The sequence below is a fragment of the Hemicordylus capensis genome, chromosome 1 (assembly GCF_027244095.1).
Source record: "Hemicordylus capensis ecotype Gifberg chromosome 1, rHemCap1.1.pri, whole genome shotgun sequence".
Lineage (NCBI taxonomy): Eukaryota > Metazoa > Chordata > Lepidosauria > Squamata > Cordylidae > Hemicordylus > Hemicordylus capensis.
In genome coordinates this window covers 333,706,310-333,734,127 of record NC_069657.1, presented here as the reverse complement: position 1 = coordinate 333,734,127, position 27,818 = coordinate 333,706,310, and the positions used below count along the sequence as shown (strand labels likewise).

The 27,818-nt window shown below is 41.9% G+C and overlaps 1 protein-coding gene across 5 annotated transcripts in view; it reads left to right on the top strand.

The window, feature by feature from the left end:
* Positions 1 to 690: 690 nt before the first annotated feature.
* Positions 691 to 27,818, top strand: part of TRAF3IP2 (TRAF3 interacting protein 2) — a 55,187-nt gene continuing 28,059 nt past the window's right edge. Inside the window, exons 1-6 of one of the 5 annotated variants that reach the window (XM_053306117.1) lie at positions 691 to 751; positions 16,621 to 16,749; positions 20,375 to 20,574; positions 21,240 to 21,289; positions 21,486 to 22,208; positions 27,059 to 27,248. In XM_053306117.1, coding sequence (XP_053162092.1) covers positions 20,465 to 20,574; positions 21,240 to 21,289; positions 21,486 to 22,208; positions 27,059 to 27,248 — 1,073 coding nt within the window. In that variant the 5' untranslated portion in view covers positions 691 to 751; positions 16,621 to 16,749; positions 20,375 to 20,464. Of the gene's footprint in view, positions 752 to 5,861; positions 5,964 to 16,620; positions 16,750 to 20,374; positions 20,575 to 21,239; positions 21,290 to 21,485; positions 22,209 to 27,058; positions 27,249 to 27,818 lie in introns of those variants that run through there. The other 4 variants (XM_053305936.1, XM_053306024.1, XM_053306195.1 and 1 more) reach the window with 4 other exon arrangements.

Below are 27,818 nucleotides of genomic sequence, written 5' to 3'. Positions count from 1 at the left end.
CTTTCCCATTAAACAGGCAATGGGACCATGAAATACTAACAAGGCCAACAACTGGAAATAGTTTCCCTCTGTTGGCTGCTGTGCTCCTGCACACACAGTCTGGAAAGCTTCTGGGAGCAATCAGGGAACCAGCAGGCAGCTGTCAGCTCACATGAGAACTCTAGCCTTGTATAATACCCATTTTTATTGTTCGAGAAATTGCCTGAGAAATAAACATGCCAGGTTTGCAACAAGCAGAGAGCATTTTTCGCACTGACATCCAAACTGGAAACCCAGCACATGTTTTTCAGTAGAAAAGATCAGCTTCGCTCTTTCTCCGCACTGAAATCAGTGCAACTTAGAAGTGCTTTGCCCCATGTGTATTATGATGACTTACATAGCATTGTGCAGTGTGATCCTAAACACATTTACTCAGAAGTAAGGAAACAATGGGACTAAATCTCTGCTGTGTACAATGGGACTAACTCCCTAGCAAGCAGGATTTCAGCCCTACTTTGTGAAGTACTGGAGAACCTTGGATTTATGTTTAGAACAACCCTGCTGGGTAGGTCATTGTAACTCCTTTTGTATAGGTGAAAAATTAGAATCTGAAAAGTAGTGGCATCCAAAGCCACACATCAATCCTCCGGTGGAAGTGCAAATTGAATCCAGGTACCAGAATGGAGCTCTTGTGTCTGCCTCAAAGGTTCTCAACCTGGGGTCTGGTGGTCCATGGAAAATCGTTGCTGCACTACATATAATTTGCTTCTTGGTAAGTGAAAACTCACCAACATACTCACCAACATACTTGCAGCGTATCCATTAAGTGCCCATCTGCATTGCCTGTGTTTCCACATCGGTGTCGCTGCATTGTCAGCAGGGTGCCGTTCACATTTCCCATGCCTTGATTCGAATTTTAATGATGCATTTTTGCCCTACAACGATAACGTTGTAGGGCAAAAATGCATCATTAAAATTTGAATCAATTCCTGCGCTGCAGGAAAGTAGCTGTATTTTTCCATTATAGGGAGTCTTTCCCCACATTTTATGCATTGTAGCATTCTGCAGTATGGACAGTTCATTGCTCCACCACCAATCCACCGCCAGAGAATGCCCTAAAGAACCAACCTGAGTACTTATTTTTTCTTAATTGTTTACTGGAGCTTTATGAAAATATATAAATGGTGTAAGGGTCCATGGGCAATACTTGAGGATCTGGGAGGGTCCGTAGGTGCAAAAAAAAGGGGGGGGTGTATGAAAACCTGCTCTATCTGTAGTACTATGCTGTCTCTTCTGGATACAAAATGGTGATGTCATCCTCTTTATTGTCTGTGGCAAGAGTTCCCAACCTTGAGACCTCAGATGTTGTTGGACTACAACTCCCATCATTCCCAGCCACAATGGCAGCACTGTGGCTGGGGATGACAGAAGCTGTAGAGAAAGAACATCTGGGGACCCGAGGTTGGCAATTCCTGGGCCTTTCCCAGACAGTGGGCTTAACTGTGGAATTAAGTGGGGTAAAGTAGAATGAGTTATAAAGTATATAAGCACAATAAGGATAATTTGAAGAAACCCGGAGGCCATTCGAATAGGGCTGCTTTAATAGGGTTCCTGTCGGTTTAATTTTCCCCATGCCCCATTGATACCACACAACATTCAAGTCCATGCAGGGTATACCACTCCCAGAGTGGTACTTTATGGTGAACATAAGAACATAAGTAGGCTTTTCTTAAAGCCTCGCTTTTTGCTATTTTGTTTTTAAATGTATGCTTGGTGATCTTGCAGAACATTGTATGCACCAACCCCGTGCGGGTGCGGGTGAATACGATGTTCTGCAAAACCACCAAAAAAATGTGTAAAGCCTCGCTTTTTATTATTATTATTAATTTATTTATTTACACAGTCAGACAGGTGTTATTGACTGGTTTGTTTTATCCAGACATCGAGTCCTTCCCAAGGACCTGGGATGGCTGAATTTTATTGTCAATCATTATAGATATCGTCGCAGAATATAGGCTGTTCCCAGTAAAGCTGCTTTTTGTAATTGGCTGATGGTGATTTCTGTGACCCCTATGGTGTTGAGGTGCTCTTCAAGGTCTTTTGGAACTGCACCCAGGGCGCCAATTACCACTGGGATTATTTGGGTCTTTTTCTGCCACAGCCTTTCAATTTCAATTTGTAGATCTTTGTATTTTGTGATATTCCCCCCCCCTCCATTTCTTCTATTCTGCAATCCCCTGGTATTGCTATGTTGATTATTTTGACTTGTTTTTCTTTCTTCTCGACTACAGTTATATCTGGTGTATTGTGTGGCAGATGTTTCTCTGTTTGTAGTCGGAAGTCCCATAATATTTTTGCATCTTCATTTTCTACTACTTTATGGTCCCACCAATTTTTGGCTACAGGTAGCTTGTATTTTTGCAGATGTTCCAGTGTATCATCCCTGCTACCTTGTCATGCCTTTGTTTGTAGTCAGTCTGTGTGAACTTTTTACAACAGCTGATTAGGTGGTCCATTGTTTCATCTGCTTCTTTACAAAGATGGCACTTGCTGCTTGTTGATTTTTCTACTTTTGCTCTTATTGCATTTGTTCTTAGTGCCTGTTCTTGTACAGCCAGTATTAAACCCTCTGTTTCTTTCTTCAAGTTGCCATTCTTAAGCCATTGCCAGGTCTTGGTGATGTCTGATTTTCCACATATTGTGCAAATATTGACCATGCATCTGCTCGGTTCTTGACTTGTTCTTTCTTGTAGGCCTGCTTTGTTTCATTGGTGTTGAATAGTTTCGCGTTATTGATCATTTGAAGTTCATCTTCTTCACTGTCCTTGATATATTCTTCAAGGCCTCTTTTCTCCTCCTCTACTGTTTGATGGACTTGCAGCATCCCTCTTCCACCTGAGCTGCGAGGGAGGTATAGCCTATCGACATCACTGTGGGGGTGCAGAGCATGATTGATGGTCATGATTTTCCTGGTCTTACGATCTAGCGTCTCTAGCTCTGCCTGGGTCCAGTCTATTATTCCTGCAGTGTATCTGATAACAGGTATAGCCCAGGTGTTTATGGCTTGTATGGTGTTGCCGCCATTGAGTTTGAAATTTGAGGATTTTTCTAACTCTCCTGATGTATTCACTTCCCATTTTTCTTTTAACTTCAGTGTGTGCAATGTTATCAGCCTGGAGAATGCCCAAGTATTTGTAATGTTCTTTCTCTTCCAGGTTCTTGATCTTGCTTCCATTGGGCAGTTCTAGTCCTTCTGTTTTTGTTATATTTCCTCTGTTCATTATTAATGCAGCACACTTGTCTAGTCCCAACTCCATTGCTATATTGCTACTGAATATACGGACAGTGTTTAGCAGTGATTCGATTTCTGACTGGGACTTTCCATACAACTTCAAATCGTCCATGTGCAGCAGATGGTTGATTTGACTTGATGTTTTAGATGTTTGGTATCCGAGGCCTGTTTTGTTTAGTATTTGTGAAAGTGGAGTCATGGCGATTACAAACAGCAGAGGTGATAGTGAGTCCCCTTGGGAAATACCTCTTCTAATGCTAACCTGTCCAAGTGTCTCGCCATTGATTGTTAACTGTGTGCTATTATTATTATTATTATTATTATTATTATTTGCTTGGTGATCTTGCAGAACATCATATGCAGAACATCATATGCACCCACCCCATTCATAGAACGATGTTCTGCAAGATCACCAAACAAATGTTTATTTTTTATTGAAAGGGGTGTGTGTGAGGCTTTAATAAAAGGCATTCTATCACTATGGCCCCTCCATACATCTCAGAGAAACGTCAGGATATTTTGGAGTATCTCAAAAAGCCGCCGTAAAAAATGGAACTTTTTAGCACGGGCATAATTTGGACCAAGCTCCAATGCACAGGGTGAAACCCAAATCATATATGGCGTGCACCTTGGTAACCTGCACTGACTTCGAGATAAATCCCCCAATGTGCGAATGAACACCCACCATTCCCGTGGTGAAGCAAAGTAAAAACAGAAACCTTGTTTTTCCCTGCACAGTTTGCTTCATATATATATTATAAATATTTATATACTGCTTTTCAACAAAAGTGTTCAAAGTAGTATAAACATTTGCTGTCTGCAAACACTGCCTTAAAATACATAAACTGTTTAGAGAGTTGAAGGGGGTCACAGGTTGTTTTTGAGTCACTACTAGATATGCAATATTTCCAAAAATGGTGTAGGCCTATTAAAAAGATGCATCTGTTTGAGAAAGTGAAATGAGATTTCTAGAAGAGTATCTATTCTAATTTCTCACTTATCAAAATGAAATATATATTTTTAAAAATAGGATGTGATAATTCTACAAAAACACAGCATTTTTCACACAAATAATACATGTCTAATACACTCTTCCCTCTAACAGGGATTCCCAGATGTTGTTCACTACAACTCCCAGCATCCCCAGCTGCAATGGCCTTTGGCTGGGGATTATGGAAGTTGCAGTCAACAGCATCTGGGAATCCCTATTAGAGGGAGCACTGGCCTAATATACTCCCTTAAGTGGCACAGTGAGGAGATGCTTGACTAACAAGCAAAAGGTTGCCAGTTTGAATTCCCGCTGGTACTATATCGGGCAGCAGCAATACAGGACGATATATCGGGCAGCAGCAATACAGGAAGATGCTGAAAGGCATCATCTCATATTGTGCAGGAAGAGGCAATGGTAAACCCCTCCTGTATTCTACCAAAGAAAACCACAGGGCTCTGTGGGCACTAGGAGTCTAAATCGACTTGACAGCATACTTTACCAAAATTCAAGAATAAGGGTGCGTTGCAGTAACAAAGGGCATCTACAAATGAAATCAGAAAGAGTAGAGGGGTTAGGCAGGGGTGTATTTTAGCCCCAATGTTATTCAATTTCTATATTAATAACTTAATTACTCAGATGAATAACCAGGATTTTCATTCCCCTAAGCTGAAAATGGCAAAGATTGGTGCAGCGGGGCAGTGGTGGGGCGGAGGTAGGACCTTGTGGGGAGGGGGCTTGAGGTGGTGGGGGGGGGCCTCCAAAGCCCTTTAGGTCCAAGCTCCAAAATGACCTAGGTGTGCTAGGTGGGCACACCTATAATTAATGTCTGGAAGGGAGACATTCAGTAGCTGTAACTTCTTCTTTAACCATGCTGCAATGGTGCTGGTGGGACAGGCGACCAGAACCTAAATAATAAGTTCTAGTCTGCATGTAGCTTTCAAGGTCTTCTAGGTTTTCCAGAACTGGCACCACTACAATCCAGGTGGTTAATGTTTTTAAACCCCAGGCTTTATAGTGAAAGACGCAGAAGTCTCATTGCTTGGGATATTTATAAATCAAGTGTCAGCAAAAAGCATGTATACTCAGCAATTTCTGTATTCCTTTGGACTTTTCATGAAAACTCCAGTCTAGTTGCAACATTAAAAACCTCACCCATGTACACACATCATCAAGAACCTTAAAGATATAATGAACAGCGATGAGATCTCACTCGAAAAAGTTTCACGTTGTTATTTAAAAGTAGACAAAATGGCAATAATTAACTACGATTATTTTATGTGCCTGTTATCTTTCTCTCATTCTGCTTTTGTTCCAAAGGGAGGGATTATTTTTCATACATGCACTTTGATTTCAGAAATCAAAGTGGATTCCCTTTCCCCTATGGCTCTATCCAGCTGAAAGAAAAACAGCTTTGCCACCGGAGAGAATCTCTAGAATTTTTAACTTTCAGAGTAGCTCTTCTCCCTTAGCTCCCTCCTTGACTGCTGCTGCCCTGCTGGTTTTTCAAACCGAGGCGTCCCACTCTGCACTGGCGTGATTTGCATATGAGCTCTACTTCCTGGTACAGGAAGCCTGTTCAGCCACTTACCTGAAGGGACTGGGAGAGAGGAAGAAAGAAGAAGGAGTGAAAGCCCCAGAAGAAGCGGGCAGGGGAGACTGGAAAGACTGCCTCCCTGGTCAGCTTTGGGGGGGGGGTCAAAGGTAAGCTCTTGAAAGCCCTTCTCCCTCACTCCCCAACGTTTTTCTTACTGCGGTTGACCCACTTCCTCTGCTGGTGTTTGTCCTTCTCTGCTTGGGTCTCTTTCCTTTTTGATTGCTCACTCGCTCCAGGAGCAAAATGACTGAATAAGAGCTCATTGCATAAAAGAACATGCTTCTGTCATCCAAAATAGGTGCGTTGTTGTCTGGAAAATGCCAACAAGAGGCCTAAGTGAGCAACCGATCCTCGTGCATTGTACGGGAGAAAATCTTGGCTGAGATCCCTTCTGCTCATGCTGTGCTGCTCCTTATACCCCAGTGCTAAATGTGTTTACTTGACAGGAAAGGCAGTGTCACACATTGGTTTCCTATATGGGGAAGGTGTCAGCCGTCTCAGTGTCATAATCACACACACACACGGATTTAACTGTGTGTCTATGATGATGATGATGATGATGATGATTTAGTAACATGTATCTGAAGCTGCCCTGAAATGGTTACCACTCAAAATACAACCCAATGGAGATTTTAGACCCAGCAGTGCATCTTCCTAGAAATTCAGTGACATTGCTGCAACCAAAGAGCAAACACAATGTTAAATGATGAAAGAAAGAAAGAAAGAAGGCAGTCACTTTTTTTGGCCTTTTTGAGAAACACAGAACTCTTTATCAGGAAAAATGAAAAAGAAAATCAAGCTTTCAGTACCAAGCATGTTAATTAGAAACTAAGACTTATAGTACATGGGACTTACTTCCTAGAAAGTATGCTTTGGATCCATCTGCTAAACTCTGACATAAATAAAGCAAAAATATGAAGTACGAATGGCTTCTAAAATGCAACAAGTTTTGTATTTTAAAGATCCAGAGGCTTAAAAAAAAAACATGGCTTACAAATTATCTGTGGACTTCATTGCTGCCGAATTAAAATAGCAACATAAATTGTAATGTTGGTTTATATTAATATTTAGTAGTTGCATAAGGTAAAGTGTGCTGTCAAGTCGATTTTGACTTCTGGCGACCACAGAGCACTGTGGATGTCCTTGGTAGAATACAGGAGGGGTTTACCATTGCCATTTCCCGTGCTGTGTGAAATGATGCCTTCAGCACCTTCCTATATCACTGCTGCCTGATATAGGTGGGGATTCGAACCAACAACCTTCTGCTTGTTAGCCAAGAATTTCCCTGCTGCACCACCTAAGGTAGGCTAGTAGTTGCATCCACCCTCTTTTTGAAGGGGGCATGGCCTAAGACTTCTATAAGTTAAAACTGAGTGTCTTATTAGTGCTTTGTACTATCATAAACTTCTGTGATGTCCCTAGAAACAAGTGCTGTTGAAAACAGAATACTGTTGCTGTGGCCCTCTGTGTCACAGCTGGGTCATGGGCAGCAGCTCACCTGGAGGATGAAGGGGACAGGACCACAAGAGCAGAGCAGACAAGCAGGTGAATAGAGCAGATGGGTTCAAAGAATCCTTCTGCCCTGCTTGCAGGAGCTGCCAAGCCTCCGGGAGGAGCTGCTGAGCTCCCCACTTCCCCTGGCTGGGGGGAAGCACAACTGGGGCCAGTCACTCCAGAGGTCAAGCCAGGTAGGCGGTCAGGAATCAGGGAAGAAGCCAGTATCCAAATGTGAGGAACATACCAGAAGTCAAGCCAAGCAGACAGCCAGGAATCAAGCAAGAACGACTCCCCCTGCACCTCTGCCGGCAAACATCAACGACAAACAGACCTTAGTACTGAGACAAGGCTGGATTCAGGGAGGAAGTTCTTCTATTCAATTTTCTTTCTGATTAGGAAGAAAGCCAATGACTCACCCAGCTACGGCTTTAAGGACTCCAGGGGCCTGCTGCAGTGCCTGGACATGCCCCAAAGAGCAGCAGTATATTATGGAGGGCAAGTCTAGGAAGAACTTAAGTCTTTCCCTTTTCTCTTTTAAGAAAAATGCTTCTGATAAAAATCTCTGGAGGAAAGTGTAAAACACACACGCACGCATCTTGTAACCTTCCCTGCCCCCACGACATACACACACTTTTTCTCCCGTACGAGAACTATCCTAGCTATGGGCCTATCTCTTAGCAGTCTTAAATGGCATGAAACTGAAGGCCTTTGAAGTGGGAATTTACCTAGTATGCCATTCTTCACTGCACATTCTTTCTCTCTCCTGTCAGAAAAGGTTTAATCAAAAGCAGGCTCGTTTCGTCAGACTTGTTCTTTGGGGAGCTCATAGGCTGACACAAATCTTTAAACAGGAAACTACACACATTGCAAAACGAGCTATGAAGAATCCCATTCAGTACTGTAAAGATGGGCTTAGGGGTGCATTGGTTAGATTTGAGCTTCCTTGAATGCTAAACCTATTAGGTTTCTGAATTGGAACTGTCAGTGTGGACACATCCAAAATAAATTAGACAAACAGTGTGTGTCTGTTCTCAGCATCTCTTTCTCTTCTCCCTGATGGGGTGCTGTTCTTAATCCTTCAGCACAGTCATTTAGTTGTGAATGTTGCTGTGTATCGTCATTTTAGATTAGAGGAAACTGTTCCCTTGGCTCTGGCGCTTGCAATTCCTTGAACCATGCTTGCAGGCCAAATGGAAGATGGCCTCTAAGGCTGGGCCTGTTACTAGTCAGATCTGGAAGAGCCGCCCTCAAAAAGGGGAGTCTTCTGCCAAGCAGCTCACGGAAGACTCCAAGGCTATTTACAGAATGGTTATATAACTTTGTCCTTTAGACAGGACAAGGGAAGAAAGCACAGGAGCTGTTAATAGGGCATTGTTGGTTGTCTTTTATCCAACTTCACAGATTTTACAACAGAGAAGTTTATTCATATTAATGTCAGTTTTGGAGAGGTTACATTTCAGAAATAAGTATTTTGAGGTACTGATGTATCATGGACGCACAGCTGTTTTTGTATAAGATACTCTGCATTTTTGTTTAAGTCTGAGAAGGCTGAAGAATTACAATCTGACTCAAGGAAAAGAAGTGAGAGAATAAATGTTGAAGTACAATGAAATCTCAAAACATTTCAGGAGGAAATAGGGTTCCCACTTTCACCAAACAAGGATGCTCATCCTAGAATAGCTATATTTATACTAGTCAGGTTTCCTGCTAGATTGGGTAAATTTATGAGCACTGGGCCTTTGATATTTTAAAGGTATTATTTACTATCAGAAGCTTATAGCAGAATAATTGGCTGATTTATTATTATTATTATTATTATTATTATTACTACTACTACTACTATTATTATTATTATTTCTTGTTTACACAGACAGGTGTTATTGACTGGTTTGTTTTATCCAGACATCGAGTCCTTCCCAAGAACCTGGGATGGCTGAATTTTATTGTCAATTGTTATAGATATCGTCGCAGAATATAGGCTGTTCCCAGTAAAGCTGCTTTTTGTAATTGGCTGATGGTGATTTCTGTGGCCCCTATGGTGTTGAGGTGCTCTTCAAGGTCTTTTGGAACTGCACCCAGGGCGCCGCCGCCAATTACCACTGGGATTATTTGGGTCTTTTTCTGCCACAGCCTTTCAATTTCAATTTGTAGATCTTTGTATTTTGTGATTTTTTCTATTTCTTTTTCTTCTATTCTGCTATCCCCTGGTATTGCTATGTCGATTATTTTGACTTGTTATTCTTTCTTCTCGACTACAGTGATATCTGGTGTATTGTGTGGCAGATGTTTGTCTGTTTGTAGTCAGAAGTCCCATAATATTTTTACATCTTCATTTTCTTCAACTTTTTCAATTTTATGGTCCCACCAATTTTTGGCTACAGGTAGCTTGTATTTTTTGCAGATGTTCCAGTGTATCATCCCTGCTACCTTGTCATGCCTTTGTTTGTAGTCAGTCTGTGCGATCTTTTTACAACAGCTGATTAGGTGGTCCACTGTTTCATCTGCATCTTTACAAAGGCGGCACTTGCTGTTTGTTGTGGATTTTTCGACTTTTGCTCGTATTGTATTTGTTCTTAGTGCCTGTTCTTGCGCAGCTAGTATTAAACCCTCTGTTTCTTTCTTCAAGTTGCCATTCTCAAGCCATTGCCAGGTATTGGTGATGTCTGATTTTCCACTTATATTGTGCAAATATTGACCATGCAAGGGCTTATTTTTCCATTTTTCTGCTCGGTTCTTGACTTGTTCTTTCTTGTAGGCCTGCTTTCTTTCATTGATGTTGAATAGTTTCTTGTTCTTGACCATTTGAAGTGCATCTTCTTCACTGTCCTTGATATATTCTTCAAGGCCTCTTTTCTCCTCCTCTACTGTTTGATGGACATGCAGCATTCCTCTTCCACCTGAGCTGCGAGGGAGGTAGAGCCTATCGACATCACTGCGGCAGTGCAGAGCATGATTGATGGTCATGATTTTCCAGGTCTTACGATCTAGTGTCTCTAGCTCTGCCTGGGTCCAGTCTATTATTCCTGCAGTGTATCTGATAACAGGTATAGCCCAGGTGTTTATGGCTTGTATGGTGTTCCCGCCATTGAGTTTGGACTTTAGGATTTTTCTAACTCTCCTGATGTATTCACTTCCCATTTTTCTTTTAACTTCAGTGTGTGCGATGTTATCAGCCTGGAGAATGCCCAAGTATTTGTAATGTTCTTTCTCTTCCAGGTTCTTGATCTTGCTTCCATTGGGCAGTTCTAGTCCTTCTGTTTTTCTTATTTTCCCTCTGTTAATTATTAATGCAGCACACTTGTCTAGTCCAAACTCCATTGCTATTTCGCTACTGAATATATGGACAGTGTTTAGCAGCGATTCGATTTCTGACTGGGACTTTCCATACAACTTCAGATCGTCCATGTACAGCAGATGGTTGATTTGACTTGATGTTTTAGATGTTTGGTATCTGAGGCCTGTTTTGTTTAGTATTTGTGAAAGTGGGGTCATGGCGATTACAAACAACAGAGGGGATAGTGAGTCCCTTTGGAAAATGCCTCTTCTAATGCTAACCTGTCCAAGTGTCTCGCCATTGATTGTTAACTGTGTACTCCACATGCTTTTTGCTTTTTTAATAAATATCTGAATGTTTTTGCTGACACCAGTTGTTTCTAAACATTTTCTTGTCGTCAATCCATGCAACACTTAGATTGGTTTTTCTTCTCTTGCAATTTTCTAAAATCATTTTGTCAATCAGCAGCTGGACTTTTGTGCCTCTGGTGTTGGGGCAATTTCCTTTCTGTTCAACTGGAAGCTTTTTGTTAGTTAATAAGTGTTGTGGCACTTCATCTGCTATTATTCCAGTTAATAATTTGAACATGGTTGGCAGACAGGTTATCGGTCCATAATTACTTGGAACTGCACCTTTTGCTGGGTCTTTCATGTTGAGATGAGTTTTCCCAGTTGTTAGCCATTGTTTAATATCACCTCCTTGCAAAATGTGATTGAACTGTTTTGATAGTTGTTTATGAAGGCTTCTTAGGTGTTTAAGCCAAAAGCCATGCAGTTCATCGTCGCCTGGAGCAGTCCAATTTTTAATTTTCTTTGCTCTTTCACTTATTAATTCTGGTGTTATTATTAGATCTTGCATTTGTTGGTTACATTTTTCGACCTCTTTCACCCAGCCTGCTTTTTTATTATAATCTATTGGATTGTCCCATAATTTCCCCCAGAATTGCACTGTTTCTTCTTGATTTGGTGTTTCTATGTTTCTTGTAGTTTCTCCTTCTATGCTTTGGTAGAAACGTCTCTGATTCAACTGGAATTGGAGATTCTGCCTGTGTTGTGTAGTTCTGGCTTCATATCTGCTAATCTTCTTTGACACTGCTGTTATTTGCTGCTTTATTATTTCCAGGACTTCTCTAATTTTCCTTGAATCTAGGTGGTATTTTTGGATCTGATACTGTTTGGTGTTTTCATTCTTCAGCTTCTTGTCTTTCATATCTTTCAATTTACTAGCATCTGATCTAAGCCTGGAGATTTTATTTTCTAATCTAATCTTCCATTTAGGTGATGTACTGCTTTCTTTTTTTACAGGTCCATTGATCTTATATCCGAGCTCTTGTGTTGTTATTGTTGCTGCACTGTATATTAGTTGGTTTGTTTCTTGCAAATTATTGGTTGTTATTTCTGCAAGTGCAGCATTGACATCTTTTAATGCCTGAGCAAGTTGTTTTTTGGCAACTGTTTTTAGAGCTGGAAGTCGAACGCTGGTGGTTGTTTGGTTCATGTGCTCAGTTATTTTTTGCTTTAGTTCTTGTTGCTTTTCTGTTAAATGGCATTCGGGTTTTTGAGGTGAAGGTAAAGGGGAGGTTGCCTGGTTTTGATTTTGAAACAGTTCAGCAACAGTGGTATCCTCTATTTCTAACACCTCCTCCACCTGCGCCTGAGCATCTGCTTCAGTTAGTGGTAATTCTTCTTACATATCTTGAGCCTGTGTTGCTCTTTGCAGTTCTTCCAGCTCAACTTCTGTGAATACTTTATTTCTTATTATGAATCTTCTCTGGTCTGCTAGCCTTTGTTCTGTTATTTCTGTGTCTGGATGCTTCTCTTTCCAAATTTGGTACATTCTTTTTAAATAACCTCTTCTAGTTGGACTAGACCTGTAATAGCAGATCATTATTTCCTTGTTGGCATTTTTCGTATATTTTTTTCGGTTAAGCGACATTTCTTCCAGTAACTTTGCTGTCTAGCCCTGGTTGCTCAACTGAAGACCCTGAGTCCTGTTGTTGTTGTTGTTGTTGTTGTTGTTATTATTATTATTATTACATTTATATCCCGCTCTTCCTCCAAGGAGCCCAGAGCGGTGTACTGCATACTTGATTTTCTCTTTCTTAATATGATTAATTCAGAGCAGTGCATGAAATTCACTCTCCCTTCACAACCACACACACGTGCTGCTTCTCAGCCCTTATTGCCCCCTTTGAATTGCAGACTTTCTGCTCACACATAGAAGAGAGATCACACACATTGTCCCTGCCACCAGCCTCCCCATGGCCCCTTTTCTCATACCAGCTCTCCATATGATCAGCTAAAGTCTGAAAGGGGCCTCTAAGTATATAAAGTTTATGTATATAGAAGCCCCTTTCAGACCCTCAGCCAAACACATGAGGTCTGGTTGGTGCAGGGCCAGCAAATGCAGTCCCATTCCCTGCCATCTAATTTACACATGAGCAAAAGGTTGGAAAAGGGCTCATGCTGCAATAAAAGCAGATGCCATAACTGACAGAAGCCTACTGACCCTACATCCCCTGTTTCTCTCACTCACAGTCCTCAACCCTCCAAATGTCCCTTGTCTGCTCACTTATTCCTGCTAGTACATAAGAACAGCCCCGCTGGATCAGGCCCAAGGCCCATCTAGTCCAGCATCCTGTTTCGCACAGTCACCCACATGATGCCGCTGGAAGCCACAGGCAGGAGTACAGTAGTATGCAGTTCTACTTTCACCTTGACTGTCCTTCTTCCGGTCTGTGTATTGACCAGCCATTGTTTCCCTATGTGTCTGGCTCTTCAGGCCACTGCCTTTGCCTTACTTTCATTTGCCACCCCAGCCCTGTTCAGGCATTATGAAAGCATTTATTTATTTATTTATTTATTTATTTAACATATTTGTATACTGCCCAAAACGCAAGTCTCTGGGCGGTTTACAACAATACAATAAGAACAACAAATTAAAAGGTTAACACATTATGACAATTTAAAATTTAAAATGTTTAAACTATTAAAAACCATCAAACTATTAAAACAGTATCTAATTAAAAGCCATTATCCATAAAGGCTATCACCTAGGTAAAAACACAGCAGTCGCGCTAAAAAACGTCCATGTGTATAGTCTTTGTGCAGCTGCACTACCGTTTTCACAAAAGTCAGAAAAACTCCAATAGGCAATGTGACAATTTAAGTGTGGGAAAAGTAAAGGCTAACAACGGATGGATGATGATATTGTCTGAGCCCCGCCCCCCCGCGCATAAAAAGTGAGTGACAATCCTGTACTAGACACAAAGAAGTGACAATCCTGTACTAGACACCCCAACAGTTGTTTGCTCAGTTGCAAGGAGGACTCTTGAGTCTTTCACAGTGGTTCAGATATTGTCAGGAAGTTACCTAACAGCTATTACTTAATGGAATAATGCTCTTGGTCCTGCTAACTTCCGGTCCGCAAAGTCTCCATCGTCAAAATATTCCCACAGCCCCTGCTATCAACCCATGCCTTGCTGAATGACAGGGCTAAACTAGTGCCCGGACTTGTGAAGGCTCAGCTCTGACATCAGTTTTCCATATTGGGACTTAGTCCTGGAATATATGACTATAGAGGGAAGAGCCCTGGAAGAGAGGAAAGTGATCTGGAGAAGTAGAGGATGCATTTCTCTCACCGCTGAGTAGTTACAGAGTCCCCACAGATTAGAAGGAAGTGCTTCCAGATGAGGGGGTGTTGTTTCCAGTCACACTAGTGGTCTGGCATCTTTTTCTAGAAATTAAGCATTGCCAAGGACATTCCTAATACGGCACACATTTTGCCCAGAAACATGTAATTTTTAAGTCCCCCTCCATAACTTTCTTAGCTTGATAATCATGATCACTGAAATTCAGGTCTGTTCCCTGTTTTAAGATTTTGAACCCACAAACATGGTCACAGGCTTAAGAGGGAGACTGCAAAGTGCAATAGCGCATATTGTTTATTGCTTGCTTTGATTTTATAATTGCTTTCTGTTATGAAAGCACATTGTTATAAAACAAATGGAAAAAACAAGATTTTTTTTTTAAAGGAAACTACTGTACATTTCTGGAACATTGTGCAAGTATGCATACATGGCTAATGTTTATTCTTAAGGCTTGCTGAACTAGCCAGTAATTAAGATATGCTTCCCCTAATCTTTGTGTGCAGTTCCATGCACACTTCTCATGTGCACAGTTGCCTGCAAGGATCTGTGCATATGTACAGAGGATCAGTGCTGTGAGATTTGAAAGCAAAAGTCTGGGGAATGGAAGACTGTAGATTCCTCCTCTGTTTTCCACAACAGCTAACTGGCACTATAAGAGGTCCCTGTCCCCCACCCCTGCTGCCTTATGTGTTTACCCTGCCCTACCTCCAAGAAGCTCCAGGTAGTGTGCACACAGCCCATTTTATCCTCACAACAACCTTGTGAGGTTGTTTAGGTTGAATGATAGCTGGCCTTAGGTCACCCAGGCATTTTCCAGATTATAGGCTGCAACAGTTTCGCTACATGTCCGTTAAGCACCCCTCCACATTTCTCATGTTGTGGCATTGCAGTCGCTGGGCTGTCACCAGGGTGCCATCCATATTTCCGATGCCTTGATTCGGGTTTTATTAATGCATTTTGGCCCTATAACATTGTAAAACTGTTGCAGGAAAGTGCTGTGTTTTTCCGTTGTACAGAGGCTTGCCCCATGTTTGATGTGTTGCAACATGGTATGGTCTAGACAGTTCACTTGGATTTGCCAGTTTTTATAGCCTCTTTCCACCCATTCCTGAAATAATGTTGCTGCTCATGTAAAAAAATTTTTTTTTAAATTTTCAGTGCAAGTTCTTGTGCAAGGGTGCAACCCATAATGGTGCAAGGGTGCAACTCATTTCTCATCTGCTTTCAGCTTTTGATTTTGATCGCTCATGTTTTTCATTAAGACTTTTTTTTTTTTTGACACATTCATGCTATGGATTTGCTGGCTCATTTGGCAGATCGAGGCTCTCTTGATATGTAAAGCCACACTATTTTTAATATATATATATTGTTGCAGCTTGGTTTTTAATTTCTGCCTTCAGCCCTAGGTTTTGGTCACATTTGTCTCTGGAATTTGATATATAAAGCTGATTTTTAAAAAAAATCTAATGTATTTCCACTCCATTTCATTTCTGCTTTCATCCTTGGCTTTTGATCCCATTGGTCTCACATCCCACGTGTTTGGTGCTTCTGCTTGCTCAAAGGAGAGAATTGTTGCACAAAAGAACCTAGAAATGTTTTTGTGTTTGTCGTGTCAGCGGATCCCCACCCCCTCTGCAACCATATTGTCTCTGGAATCTGATATGTAAAGCCATTCCCCCCCCTATATATATATATATATATATATATATATATATATATATATATATATATATATATATATATAAAATCTAATGTATTTCTGCTCCGTTTCATTTCGTCCTTGGCTTTTGATCCCATTGGTCTCACGGCCCACATGTTTGGTGCTTCTGCTTGCACAAAGGAGAAAGTTGTTGCACATTTGACAAAAGCACTGAGAATTTTTTTAAAAGATAAAGAGTTCCTTGTGTCAGCGGTTCCCCACCCCCTCCATGAACCTGTTGGCTGGAAATGGAGCGGGGGCAGTGAATGTGATCCAGGTGGAATATGGACACCTCCTGTCTGGAAAATCTGCTGCAGTGGCGGGCAATATGACCAAGATGGGATGGCCAAGACTCTGTCATGTTGCATAGATAATATAAGGTGTATGTAAAAGTCTTCGAACCTTGTCAGCATATTTTCTACGTATTTTTATTTAGTGGTGGATTTTAGCACACCCTTATGAGTTGCTCCAGAGGCAAATACATTTGAACAGATTATTTCTGAAGATGTGGTTATTAAAGTTGAAATGCACAGGACTCTTGATATGTGCAAACAATTCTCAGTGGTTTTCTTCTGCAGAAACTGAAGAAGTTAAATTGGATTTGTTTCAGTGTTATATTGAACTTTCCCCATTATGCAACTGCAGAATGAGCAAGGCTTGAAGGGACTCATCAAATCAACTGTACTGGAACACAATATTATGCTTCCAAACTTGGCAAGAACATGTGCTTCCTCAAATTAAATGCATGGACTTTTGGACCAGAGAGCTACACAGGTCAGAATGGAGAAACAAAAAATTCACTTGTCAGAAACACAGCTTTATAGATTTGCTTACTCAGTCAGAGAAGTACAAGGTCAAATCAGAAGTTGCTAGTTCAGATTTCTGTCCTAAATCGTTGTTTACAAAGTAGTAAAACAGGATATTTTATCCACACACCCAGAGACACAACAATAATGCACCAAACATCATCCAAGACTTCAAGGGGTATCTCACACACACACACACACACACACACACACACACACTCTGACGCTCGCTCGCTCGCTCGCTCACTTTCGCAACCTGCCTTCTCAGCAGAGGCGTAACTATAGGGGGGCGGGGGGGCATGTGCCCCGGGCGCCATCTTTTCTGGTCACGTGGGGGGCGCCGCCATGACAAAAAAAAAAAATTTTAAATTTTTTTTTAAAAAAAATTGTTAATACAAATGTTTCCTGCTCAGTGCAGCAGCGCTGCAGCAGTCAAGGGAGTGTGTCGGTGCCCCCTCCCCCACAAACGGTCCCTTCCGCGCCGCCCACGCCCCCCCCATTGCTTTGCTGGCGCCTGGAGGCCAGTCAGTGGCGTGGCTTGGCGGCAGCGGCGGCGGGCGCTTGTGAGGAAAAACCTAAGTATAATGTAGTATGTTGGGGGGGCGCAGGGGGGGCCATTTCAGTGCTTGCCCCAGGCGCCGTTTTCCCTAGTTACGCCTCTGCTTCTCAGTTACCTGGGGCCATGTAAAAGCTGCAATGCTTTCTGATTGTCAGTTGAGAGAAGAGCCCCAAATGGCCATTCATCAGAAAGGATCTCTTCTCCTCCTTCAATTTTCTTTTACATGTTAATTGTCCCCCATGGCTGAAGAGCAACTCCAAGTTGAGATCTTTGGAGAGAGACAGAGGGAGGGAGAGAGAGCGAGAGAGAGCGCTTCTCTCCAAGTTTTCTAGACTGAATTAATCATTTTATGAGTTTTCAAAAGATTCTGTGTATCCATCCTAAATCTTCTCTTCCCAGCACTCCATCTAACCCAGACTCTCTCACTACATTTTTCTTCCTGCCCAGCACCCCTCTGCCTCAAATCCCCTCTTTCCACATACTTTCCAGACCTATCCACCCCAGTTCTTTTTCTTATATTTCCCAACTTCTCATCTACTTCAAATCCTCCTCTCCATTTCCCCTATTCCATCTGCCCAAATGCTCCCCACTGTGTGTCTTCTCAGCTTTCTGTCTATCCCAAATCTTTACGTTTTCTGTATTTTTCTCATCTTCCCAAAGCCCCTGCCCCTCCCAATCAGAGAAGATGAAAGATGAAAGTTTTCATAATGAGTATAGTTATGGGGTAACTAACTGACCCATATTAATTTATCTTGAGCATGCCTATTTGGTATGTGTATGTGAATTGGGAAATAAATATATTTTGTGTGAGGTGGGAGCCATGAATAATCAACAGACTGATTCTATACTGATTAACTGAAAAGCAGGATGGAGAGAAGAAGAATCAACTTTTTTGCTGTGCATGTGTGTTTGAGTGATTAATTGACTGATTAAAATTAAAATTAAAAATAACCTAATTACTGTAGTATATCTTGGACTACCTAAGAACATATAGTACAATGCTCTGCCCTAACTTATAAGAGGCTTTTCTTTACTTTGTAAGAAACATCATTTATTAACTATCAATTCTGAAGTATTACACCAAGGCCTGTGAAAGTTTAAAAACATTTATTTATTTATTTATTTATTTATCTATCTATTTATTTATTTATTACATTTATATTCATGGTTATGTTTGTCCTCACAACAACCCTATGAGGATTTGAACTCGGGTCTCCCCAGTCCTACACTTTAACCACTGCACCAGAGAAAAAGTGCAAAATGCACTTGTTTATACAGCAGGTTCACTAAAACTGTTAAATGTCTTCTGTTTGGGAAGACTGAAAAGCCATATTGGAACAGTCCAGAATGGCCATTTAAAAAATGATATTGTTGTAAAAATGGGTTGTTATAAACACTCAGGAACAGTATTTTGGAAATGAAACTCTTGCATTATGAAATTTTTATTAATTCCTTCCCAGATAGAACCCATTTTAACCAGAGAGAGAGAGAAAGATATCAGAATGCCAGGATCTAAGGCAAAGGTTCTCAATCTTGTGTCCCCAGATGTTGTTGGACTACAAATCCCATCACTCCCTGCCTTTGGCCATAGTAACTGATGGGAGTTGTGGTCCATCATCTGGGGACTCAGGGTTGACAACCCCTACTCTAAGATATCCAGATCAACTGAATTCATACACAGCAAAGAACTAGATAGGATTGGTGTAGAGATTTCTTGGACTGTGGCCTTTCCAAGCTGTGGCAACGATAGAGTTTTATGGTTAGTCTCTGACATCCTGAGTGAAGAGATCTTGGATAGTAGAGCCTGTAAGACCTCTGTCAAAGAAGCCTAAACCAGTTTACAAGCAAAGCAGGCACTCTGCCACTGAGCTGTTTCTTTCTATGGTTATACTTGAGTGTGTCTGATGTGTGAAGTTTTTTCTTCTTCCAGGACTTGCCTCCTGGAAGCTTTTCACCCGGGTATTTTGAAGCCCTTTTACTCACATCTCCTATGGAATGGAGGGGGTGCGTTCACATATCGGCTAGATTTACCCTGAAGTCCCTGCAAGTTATTGGGGAGCAGTTCACGCACAATTCGGGTTTTTCACTGTGCATTAGAGTGTAACCTGATTTATATCTGGGGTTAAAAAAATCCACTATTTGTGTCGGTTTTTTAGGACAATTTCAAGTTCGCAGTAAAGCCTCCCCGTAAACTCGAGGTAAAACCTGCTGTGCGTAAAAGCCCCCGGTAACATATGGTAGTTGTGTTTCACATTTGGCAGTGGACCCAAACCATGGGTTATGGAGCCACACCCAGCAATGCTATCTCTTGTTGTGATGGCTGGTCAACTTTCCGATCTCTTTTTACTCTTTCCTACTACATTCTTGTTTGCATTTACTCTGGATAGATACATTTTAAAAAGTTTTATTATAGCTGTGCGGTTACGGTGTCTGGCTTTATCAGCAATCTATAATTATAACATCTGAAAATAAAAATACATGTTATTCTATAAAAATAGCATTGATATGGAGAACTACCTAGTGAAGAATGAAATCTGACCAAACAACCAAAGAGCTGAGGGACAAACTACATGTTACGCCATCAGTCAGTCAATATTTAATATGCTCAGCTGTAGGCCATTGCAATATCAAATAAATACAGCTAAAACAAATGCCCTGAAAATGTTACATCATCACAAGATATGCTTAACAGCATCTCTTTTTAAACAATTAACTGGCATGGGGCTCCCACCAGTGTGCTCTCTAATTTTTCTCATCTATGTGCAGAATCAGTTTTGTTCTGGGCGGCAGTATCAAAGCAATGTGTGCACACATTCATTCAGAGTGGGGCCTTCCTGATTCAACCTGAGAGGGATCTAAAATTAACTGAGCGGACATCAAAAAACTTGTGAGCGTGCACATGTGCACACGCCTTAGCGAGAACACTGGCTCCCACCTGGATTGGGACCACCATGGTGTGCAGGGAGGCAGTTAACCTTTTCCTCCCCGTCACTTCTTTGCTCCAAATCACCTTGCTTTCCTCCTCACCTTCAAGGTTCCAAATGCATGTCTCCGGGAATAAAGAAGTGTTCTGAATGCTGTGGAGCAGATCAGCTTTGAGGATACAATTTGGAGCAGATATGTGATGAGAAGAAAAGGGTTAAGGGCACCCTTCCATCACAGATGCACACTGCCTGCTACTCCGTTGCCACTCTCAATCAATTCCCAAAGCAATTTCCCTCTTCTAAAACAAAGGTTGTTGGGATTTCTTTGATGCACTTGTGTGTAATGTTTAGCTAACGTTTCAGTGTATAATATTTAGTAGTAGATCTGCATTTGTATTTGGTACAGAGCACTGATATCACTTGCTTTTGTATAGCATCTCAGCTAACCTAAATTAGCCATAACATGTCACATTTTACTGTAGCATAATTTCCCATTTATCATTCATGGGCACGATTTATGTCCTATAGATCTCTCCAGTAGAGTTAAGCACTTGCTTAACTCTCCCCTGTTATAATCAGTAGGACTCACAAGTTCTCAGATTTGGTTGGATTGTTCTCTATCCTACTGTCCACAGCAGCTGATGGTGGAATGCACATGAGCTCAGTGCTTCCTCAAGTTAGTAGTCCTCTGATGACTGCTCAGAAAGATTGCCTAATGTGCCATTTATGTACCATATCTAGGGATACAGTTAAAGAAAGCCTGATTACCTTCAAGATCACCAGTCTCCTGTTGTGACTGCTTGAAAGAATGCTGAATTAAATACCACCTAAAAAGGATACTGTTGAGAAAATACTCATTTTCCTGTATACTTTATGAAAAGATTTGAGTGTAATAGAAGTTGTTTGGTTTTTCTTGAATTATTGCTGTGATCTTCAGTGATAATAATGTTATCCTTGATTTTACTTTTCCCCCAGTTGCCATTTGCTGTTGGTATATATTTCCACAGAAATGAACTCTCTAAAAGGTTAGTCCTTTTGTACCACTATTATACAGTTATTCCCCCCCCCCCGCAAAAAAACCCTATTCAAACTGTGATAATAAAATACATAATAATTGTGATGATCCTTTGGCTGTCTAGTCATCAATCATGCAAATAGTAGATATAAAATATAACAAATCATGAGATTGTGCCTTACAGTGAACTTCTTTCCCATTTTTAGGCACCCCTGTGGCTCGAAGCATACCAGTTGAAATTGATGAAACAGGAAACTGGTCCCCGTTCCCAGAACACTCATTGGAAGAGGCTTTGAAGCCTTCTGGTGAAAATATAGAAAACTTGGGGTCTTCTCCACATCAGATGTCATCTCATTCATTGGTTGGGCAATCATGTTTTTACAAGCACCTTAACCATGTAAATTATCATAATGCAGTGCTGGAAAAGTATGACCACAATCTCCAAAGATGCCCAGATTCTAGAAGGCCAATTATTTCTGGCCCATCCAGTGAAGCAGCCACCTCATCAGAGCTTCATCCTTTACCTATAGACAGAACAAGCAAGTTGTTCAGGTCTCAACCATCAGTTGGTTCTGCTGACATGGGACACAATTGTAATAGTTTGCAGAGGGTTACATCTGACATTCCCCAAAATTCACTTGGTGAAAGTCAAGGAAATGCAAAATCAAGTCAACCCCTGGATAACAGACCACTAGATCAGCGAACCGATGATGCAGGATATGACTCTCAGCCTCTGGATGTTATGGGCATCAGGCAGCTAGAACCTCCATTACCCCTTACATCTGTATTTAACCTGCAGGACCTTCCAAGGCCTCTGATGTCCAAAGAATTTCCACAGATGGATCCTCAGCCATATCCTGTATTTCCACAAATGCCTCATCTTAATACTTCCCCACAGGCTCAGTGGCATCCAAGATACTACATTCCAGGTAATATATGGAGATGCAATCCATGTAATTTTTCAAGCTCCCCATATATTTTCTTCCTCTTTTTAGCTAAGAGGAAGCTAAAAAGCACACCCACACCCCTTTCTTTTGTTGCAGTTGATCTTCCTACTGTATTTCATCAGAGGGGTTATGTCTGTACATATAGCTAATATAGCTTATTTCCAGTATATGTTGCCAACACTTTTATGTTCCTGTTCTTAGCTATGGCAGTGAGCTCATTAAAGCTCAGCTTCACTACCCTACTTCTTTAGGGTAGTGAAATTCAAAACAGATTGTGAGGAGCTCCAAAAGGATCTGTCCTAACTGGGGCTGAATTCAGGCATAACACGAAACCGGAGTTAAACGTGGCAGAGGTTGGAACTCCATTATGTCCCGATTCATGCAACCACGGTTTTGAGCTGAAAGTGACATGCGGTTTGCCTTGCCAAACTCCCAATTTGAACTTTTGGTTTGCAGTCAGGTTCACCGCTGAGACCTGAGGTTTGACTGCCAAAGCGCTATGGCACCATAATTGTGGTTCCATGCATTTTTTGGAACCATAATCATAGAGATGGCAGTGCAGACCCGCCCAGGATTGAGCCTGCTCCATACCTGCGGTGCTTCTCACTGGCCATCTCTCCAAGCACCAGCCCTGTTCCTGCTGTCTCCGATGCAGCTATGCAGTTGCCCAACAACAGGGAAACCGCCACATCCCATCCAAACTTGTCAGCCTGTCAAGCGGCAAAGTAGCACAGGGACATTGCCTCTTCTCATTCTGTCCCTTGCTTCTCCACTCCTGACAAGCAGGGGGGGAAGGGAATGGTATGACAGGACAGGAAGTAAGTGCTTTGCTCCCCGAGCATAAAATGACTGATGTGTGTTCAGAAGCACAAACACTCCAGGTGGCAACATAAGCAGGTCACCCCATTAAAGCGCCAGAATTGGAACATTTGCTGGGGAGAGAGAGAGTTTCCCAGGCTCGGGTTTAAAAGGCAGCCACACCTAGGGATTCTTGGACAGTCAAATTCTACTTTTTGCTTTTAAAAGTTGCGGAAGGAGAACCCAGTTCCTTTCCCTTTGGGGACGTATGCACTCCCTAGGCTTACTTGTGAGAAGGGCTGGGCAACAGGATCAGCATTTCTCCAGTGAAAGGAGCAATTCGACATTTGTAATGACGATGGACACTGATCCCGAGCAGACTGCTCTCTCATGAGAGTGTTTGGCCATGGGGACACCCGCTCACAGCTCTCGAGAAGAACTGTCTGTGTGCACCGATATGTCGTGCAGAATCTCTACTAATGTGTGACAACAAAACACAAGACTGTCAGGCCATAAGGGGAAGGTTATCGCAGCAACTGCTTTCCCTGTCTTGGTGACTACCAGATGCTGTCACGGCGTTCCCCATGCCAGCCTGCCCACCTATGTGGACATGTGCACCCTTGCTTGTGCCCCAAAGCAGTGACCCCGCTTTCCTGGGGTCACTGGATATTGGGTCTCTCCTCTCTCATGATTCCCCGTGGTGGCTGATCTGCATATGGCACAGCGACAGCCCACATCCAGGAATTTTGAAAGGGAATAAAGATCTGTCCCCACACCCAGTGTTTCACCTGTCCACACACGTGGCTAGGCTCTGATACATGGAGTGTCAAAAGCTCCTTTGGGTCTGTGCAACGCTTCCCAGTGGAGGAGGGGTCTGCAGTGCAAAACCTCTATCTTTTACCAGAGATAGTGGGGGGCTATCAATGGCGGCTAGTCTGGTAGCTATAGACCACCTTCAGTCTCAGAGGCAAGATGCTTCTAAATACCAGTTGCAAGGGAGCAACAGCAGGAAAAAGGGCATGCCCTCACCTCTTGCCTGTGGGCTTCTCAGAGGCACCTGGTGGTCCTGTGGGAAACAGAGTGCTGGACTAGATGGGCCTTGGGCCTGATCTGCAGGGCTGTTCTTATGTTCTTCTTAGCCACACCCAAAACTATGCTAGATGTTCATAGGAACATAGGAAGCTGCCATGTACTGAGTCAGGCCATTGGTTTATCTAGCTCAGTATTGTCTTAACAGAGTGGCAGTGGCTTTGCCAAGGTTGCGGGCAGGAATCTCTCTCAGCCCTATCTTGGAGAAGCCAGGGAGGGAATTTGAAACCTGCTCTTCCCAGAGTGGCTCCATCCCCTGAGGAGAATACGATCTCTTAAAGTTCTCACAAATCAAGTCTCCCATTCATATGCAGCCAGGGCAGACTCTGCTTAGCTAAGGGGACAAGTCATGCTTGCTACTACAAGACCAGCTCTCCTCTCCTTGGGGTGATGCAGACTTGTATTTATGCAAGTATTGTAATTTATTTTTCTTTTATGTGGGTGAAAGCTGTATCTGTTTTTTTGTTACTGGGCTTAACATCTTCATTGAAACAATGACATGGGTGAGATAAAGTTGATATTTTCCATCTGTCTTTTGCTGAAGAGCATACTGATAAAGTGGCTCTTCAACCCTGTTGAGTTCTAATCCAGATCATGGCTGCTCTTTAGAAAAAACAAAAGGCCAAACAATGTGTTTGAAGCCATGTCTAGTTTGCTTCTATGCCTTATCTTGTCTCAGGGTCTCATGGCTTTTTCAGGCATCCAAGGGTAGAGGGTTTCAAAGGGCTGCTGTCCAACAGGTTGCTTTGCCCATTTCTGGTCCTCTCTTGCTGCCCCACTCAGTTTTTCACCTCTGCAGCTTCTGGTTTCCTACAGCATGTCACTTCTAGCTATAAGCAATCCCAGCCTAGGCATTCAATACATGCTCCTCTTTCTCACTGCTTCAGATTCACTAGATGACAATCTCCACAATAAGAAATAACAGAAGATGCAATTTGTACAACTGCAGTTTGAAAATTACACAGTAGTAAATTCATACAATGTATTTGAAAAGCTATGAACAGTACTTCGGAGGATAATGGAAGGCACACTATATCCTAAGCCTCCAGTATGTGTGGAGTCAGATACAGGGGATCTTCTGTGGGTATGCTGGAAATTTAAGCAAAAAATCACACCAGATAACTAGTCTGCAGTGCAGACATGACCATTTTAATTTCAGTTCTAACTAGGGAAATCTAGAACTTGAAAACCAAAAGTCAATCGTTAAATCGGACATACATTCATATTGCCCCTCTCATTTCTTCCCACTCCCTTTAACATGTTCTGGTTTAATAGCACTGCTAACAAAGCTTTCTTTAAATCAGGAACCATTGTGTAATTTGAGCCATATTTTAAGGCTCCCCTCACAAAATAAATTATTATTAATAATAATAATTAATAATAATAATAATAATAACCAGATGATTTGTTCAGAAGTGGAGACACTATTTGCTTGCTAAATTCCCACCATCTACAGCGAGGCATAAAATTGCTTCCTGACAGATTTCCCGTTTGCAGTGATTACCGAGCAATCATCACTCACAATAGGGTTTTGCACTTAGTGTATTCTAATGCCTACCCTCTCGACAGAAACAATCTAATATGCTGTGCTCCCAGGCAGTAATCTAGCTGTGAGCACCTACTCTCTGATATTCATAACATACTTGCTGTTGCATTTCAAAGGCAGTGTCTCAATAGTCATTCTTTGGAAATAATGTTACTGCTATAAGGAGATTCTTGGTATCAAAATCACAGATATGTGATTGCTGGAAGGGGGTGGGGAGTAAACCTGTCCTTACTCCCAGTAAACTGTTATGGCATTGGCAATGTAGCATTCCCTGATCTTTAATTTTTATGAGTCTTGTAATATTTTTAGGGCATGCATGATCCCGGAAGGAAGGAAGGAAGGAAGGACGGACGGACCCAGTGGAACTTACTTCTCAATATTTATTTATTTATTTATTTATTTATTTATTTATTTATTTATTTATTTATTTTCTATACTGCCCTGCCAAAAATGGCTCAGGGCGGTTTACACAGAGAAATAACAAATAAATAAGATGGTTCCCTGTCCCTAAAGGGCTCACAATCTAAAAAGAAACATAAGATAGACACCAGCAATAGTCACTGGAGGTACCGTGCTGGGGGTGGATAGGGCCAGTTACTCTCCCCCTGCTAAATAAAGAGAATCACCACATTAAAAGGTGCCTCTTTGCCAAGTTAGCAGGGATCAAGTTAGCATATGCATAGGATTGCATTACATCTCTTTCCCCCTGGAATCTATTGAACTGGAAAATATTAACTTGACTGGGTCATGCCCTTTAAAATATAAAACTGCCATAAAACTATGAGAGCTGTAAGGCACAATACAGCCAAAGCAAAACATTTTAAAGTCCCATTGATTTAAGTAGAATGGTTAAGCAAATACATGTATCTCTGCTATTGAAATCAACGGAATTTAGAAACACTTAACTTTGGTTGCATTACACAGCTCCCAAACCTGGGTAGAACACAGATTTTGATTGTGTGAATGTCCTCATCATGTAGTAGGGCTATTCTTGAACTATTGTCCTACCCTAAACTAGTGTCCTACCCAACTTTGTGAGTTATGTGTGCTCCTGGTTTTTGGACATGTGTGAGTTAAAAGCTAGATCGGAGGAGGGGAAAGTGATCATGTGGGAGGCAGGCGCAGGCTCCGATGGCGTTGTCTGGCCCAGCACTTTTACCCAGCATATTAGCAAGCTAGGAGAAAACCCTATCAGAGCCTGTGCCTGCCTCCCATATGATCACTTCCTGCTCCTTTGATCTAGCGTTTTAACTCACACATGACCAAAAATTGGGAGTGCACACAGCTGCTGAAACTGGGTAGGGTGCTTGTCCTACACAGTTCATGGTCGTGTGAACTGCCTTACTGTGTACAAAAGGTCCCTTAACTAGGCTTACGTTGTCTTTTCTTTTATTCTTAGGTGGGCAAGCACCTTACCGACATGTCATTCAGCCACCTCAACTACAGCTCCCTATTCCTGGCCCTTGTGTAAGAGTCGTCCATCCTGCTCGGCAAATAATCCCAAATTATTCCAGTCCTTATTCTCCCAAGTGCAATGAAGAATGGCTTCCCCAGAGAGAGACCTCCTCTGCAGAACTTCAGAGATACTAGTAAGTTTGGAGTGAGGTTGTTGTGATTCCGCATATCTCAAGGAGGCTTCATGACAGCCAAAATCACTTCCTTGTCCTAATTTGTGAAACTATTACTAAGGATTTTTGCTCTTGTCATCCTCTAGAGTTGCCTACTATTTTAGGAAACTAGGGAGATGAGAATAAGGCTATTGTGCAAACTGTCCTCTGTCTGTCTGAAATGGCTTTTTGTCACTTTCTGTCACAGTTCTACTGTGCTTATGTGAATTTGTAGCATAGCCCAGTCCCTGGCTCTGTAGTTCCCTGGCTCTGAATGGGATTAGATATTTCTATATAGCTTCCTGGGATATGTTTGCTGCCCATATTGCACTCTGGAATGGGTAGATGTTCTGTGTCTAGCTATGAGGTGTTATGGGATTCAGGTGATCTCAAAACAGAACCTGGGCTTGAATGTTAATCTGTGAGCCAGAGCAAGAGGGACAACTCTTTTGCAAGCAGCATACATCTGAGACCCAAGTGGCTTCATTAGTTGCTTTCCTTGTTTCACATCCCCTTTACATCATTGATCACTGCTCATCCATGCTCTCAGAT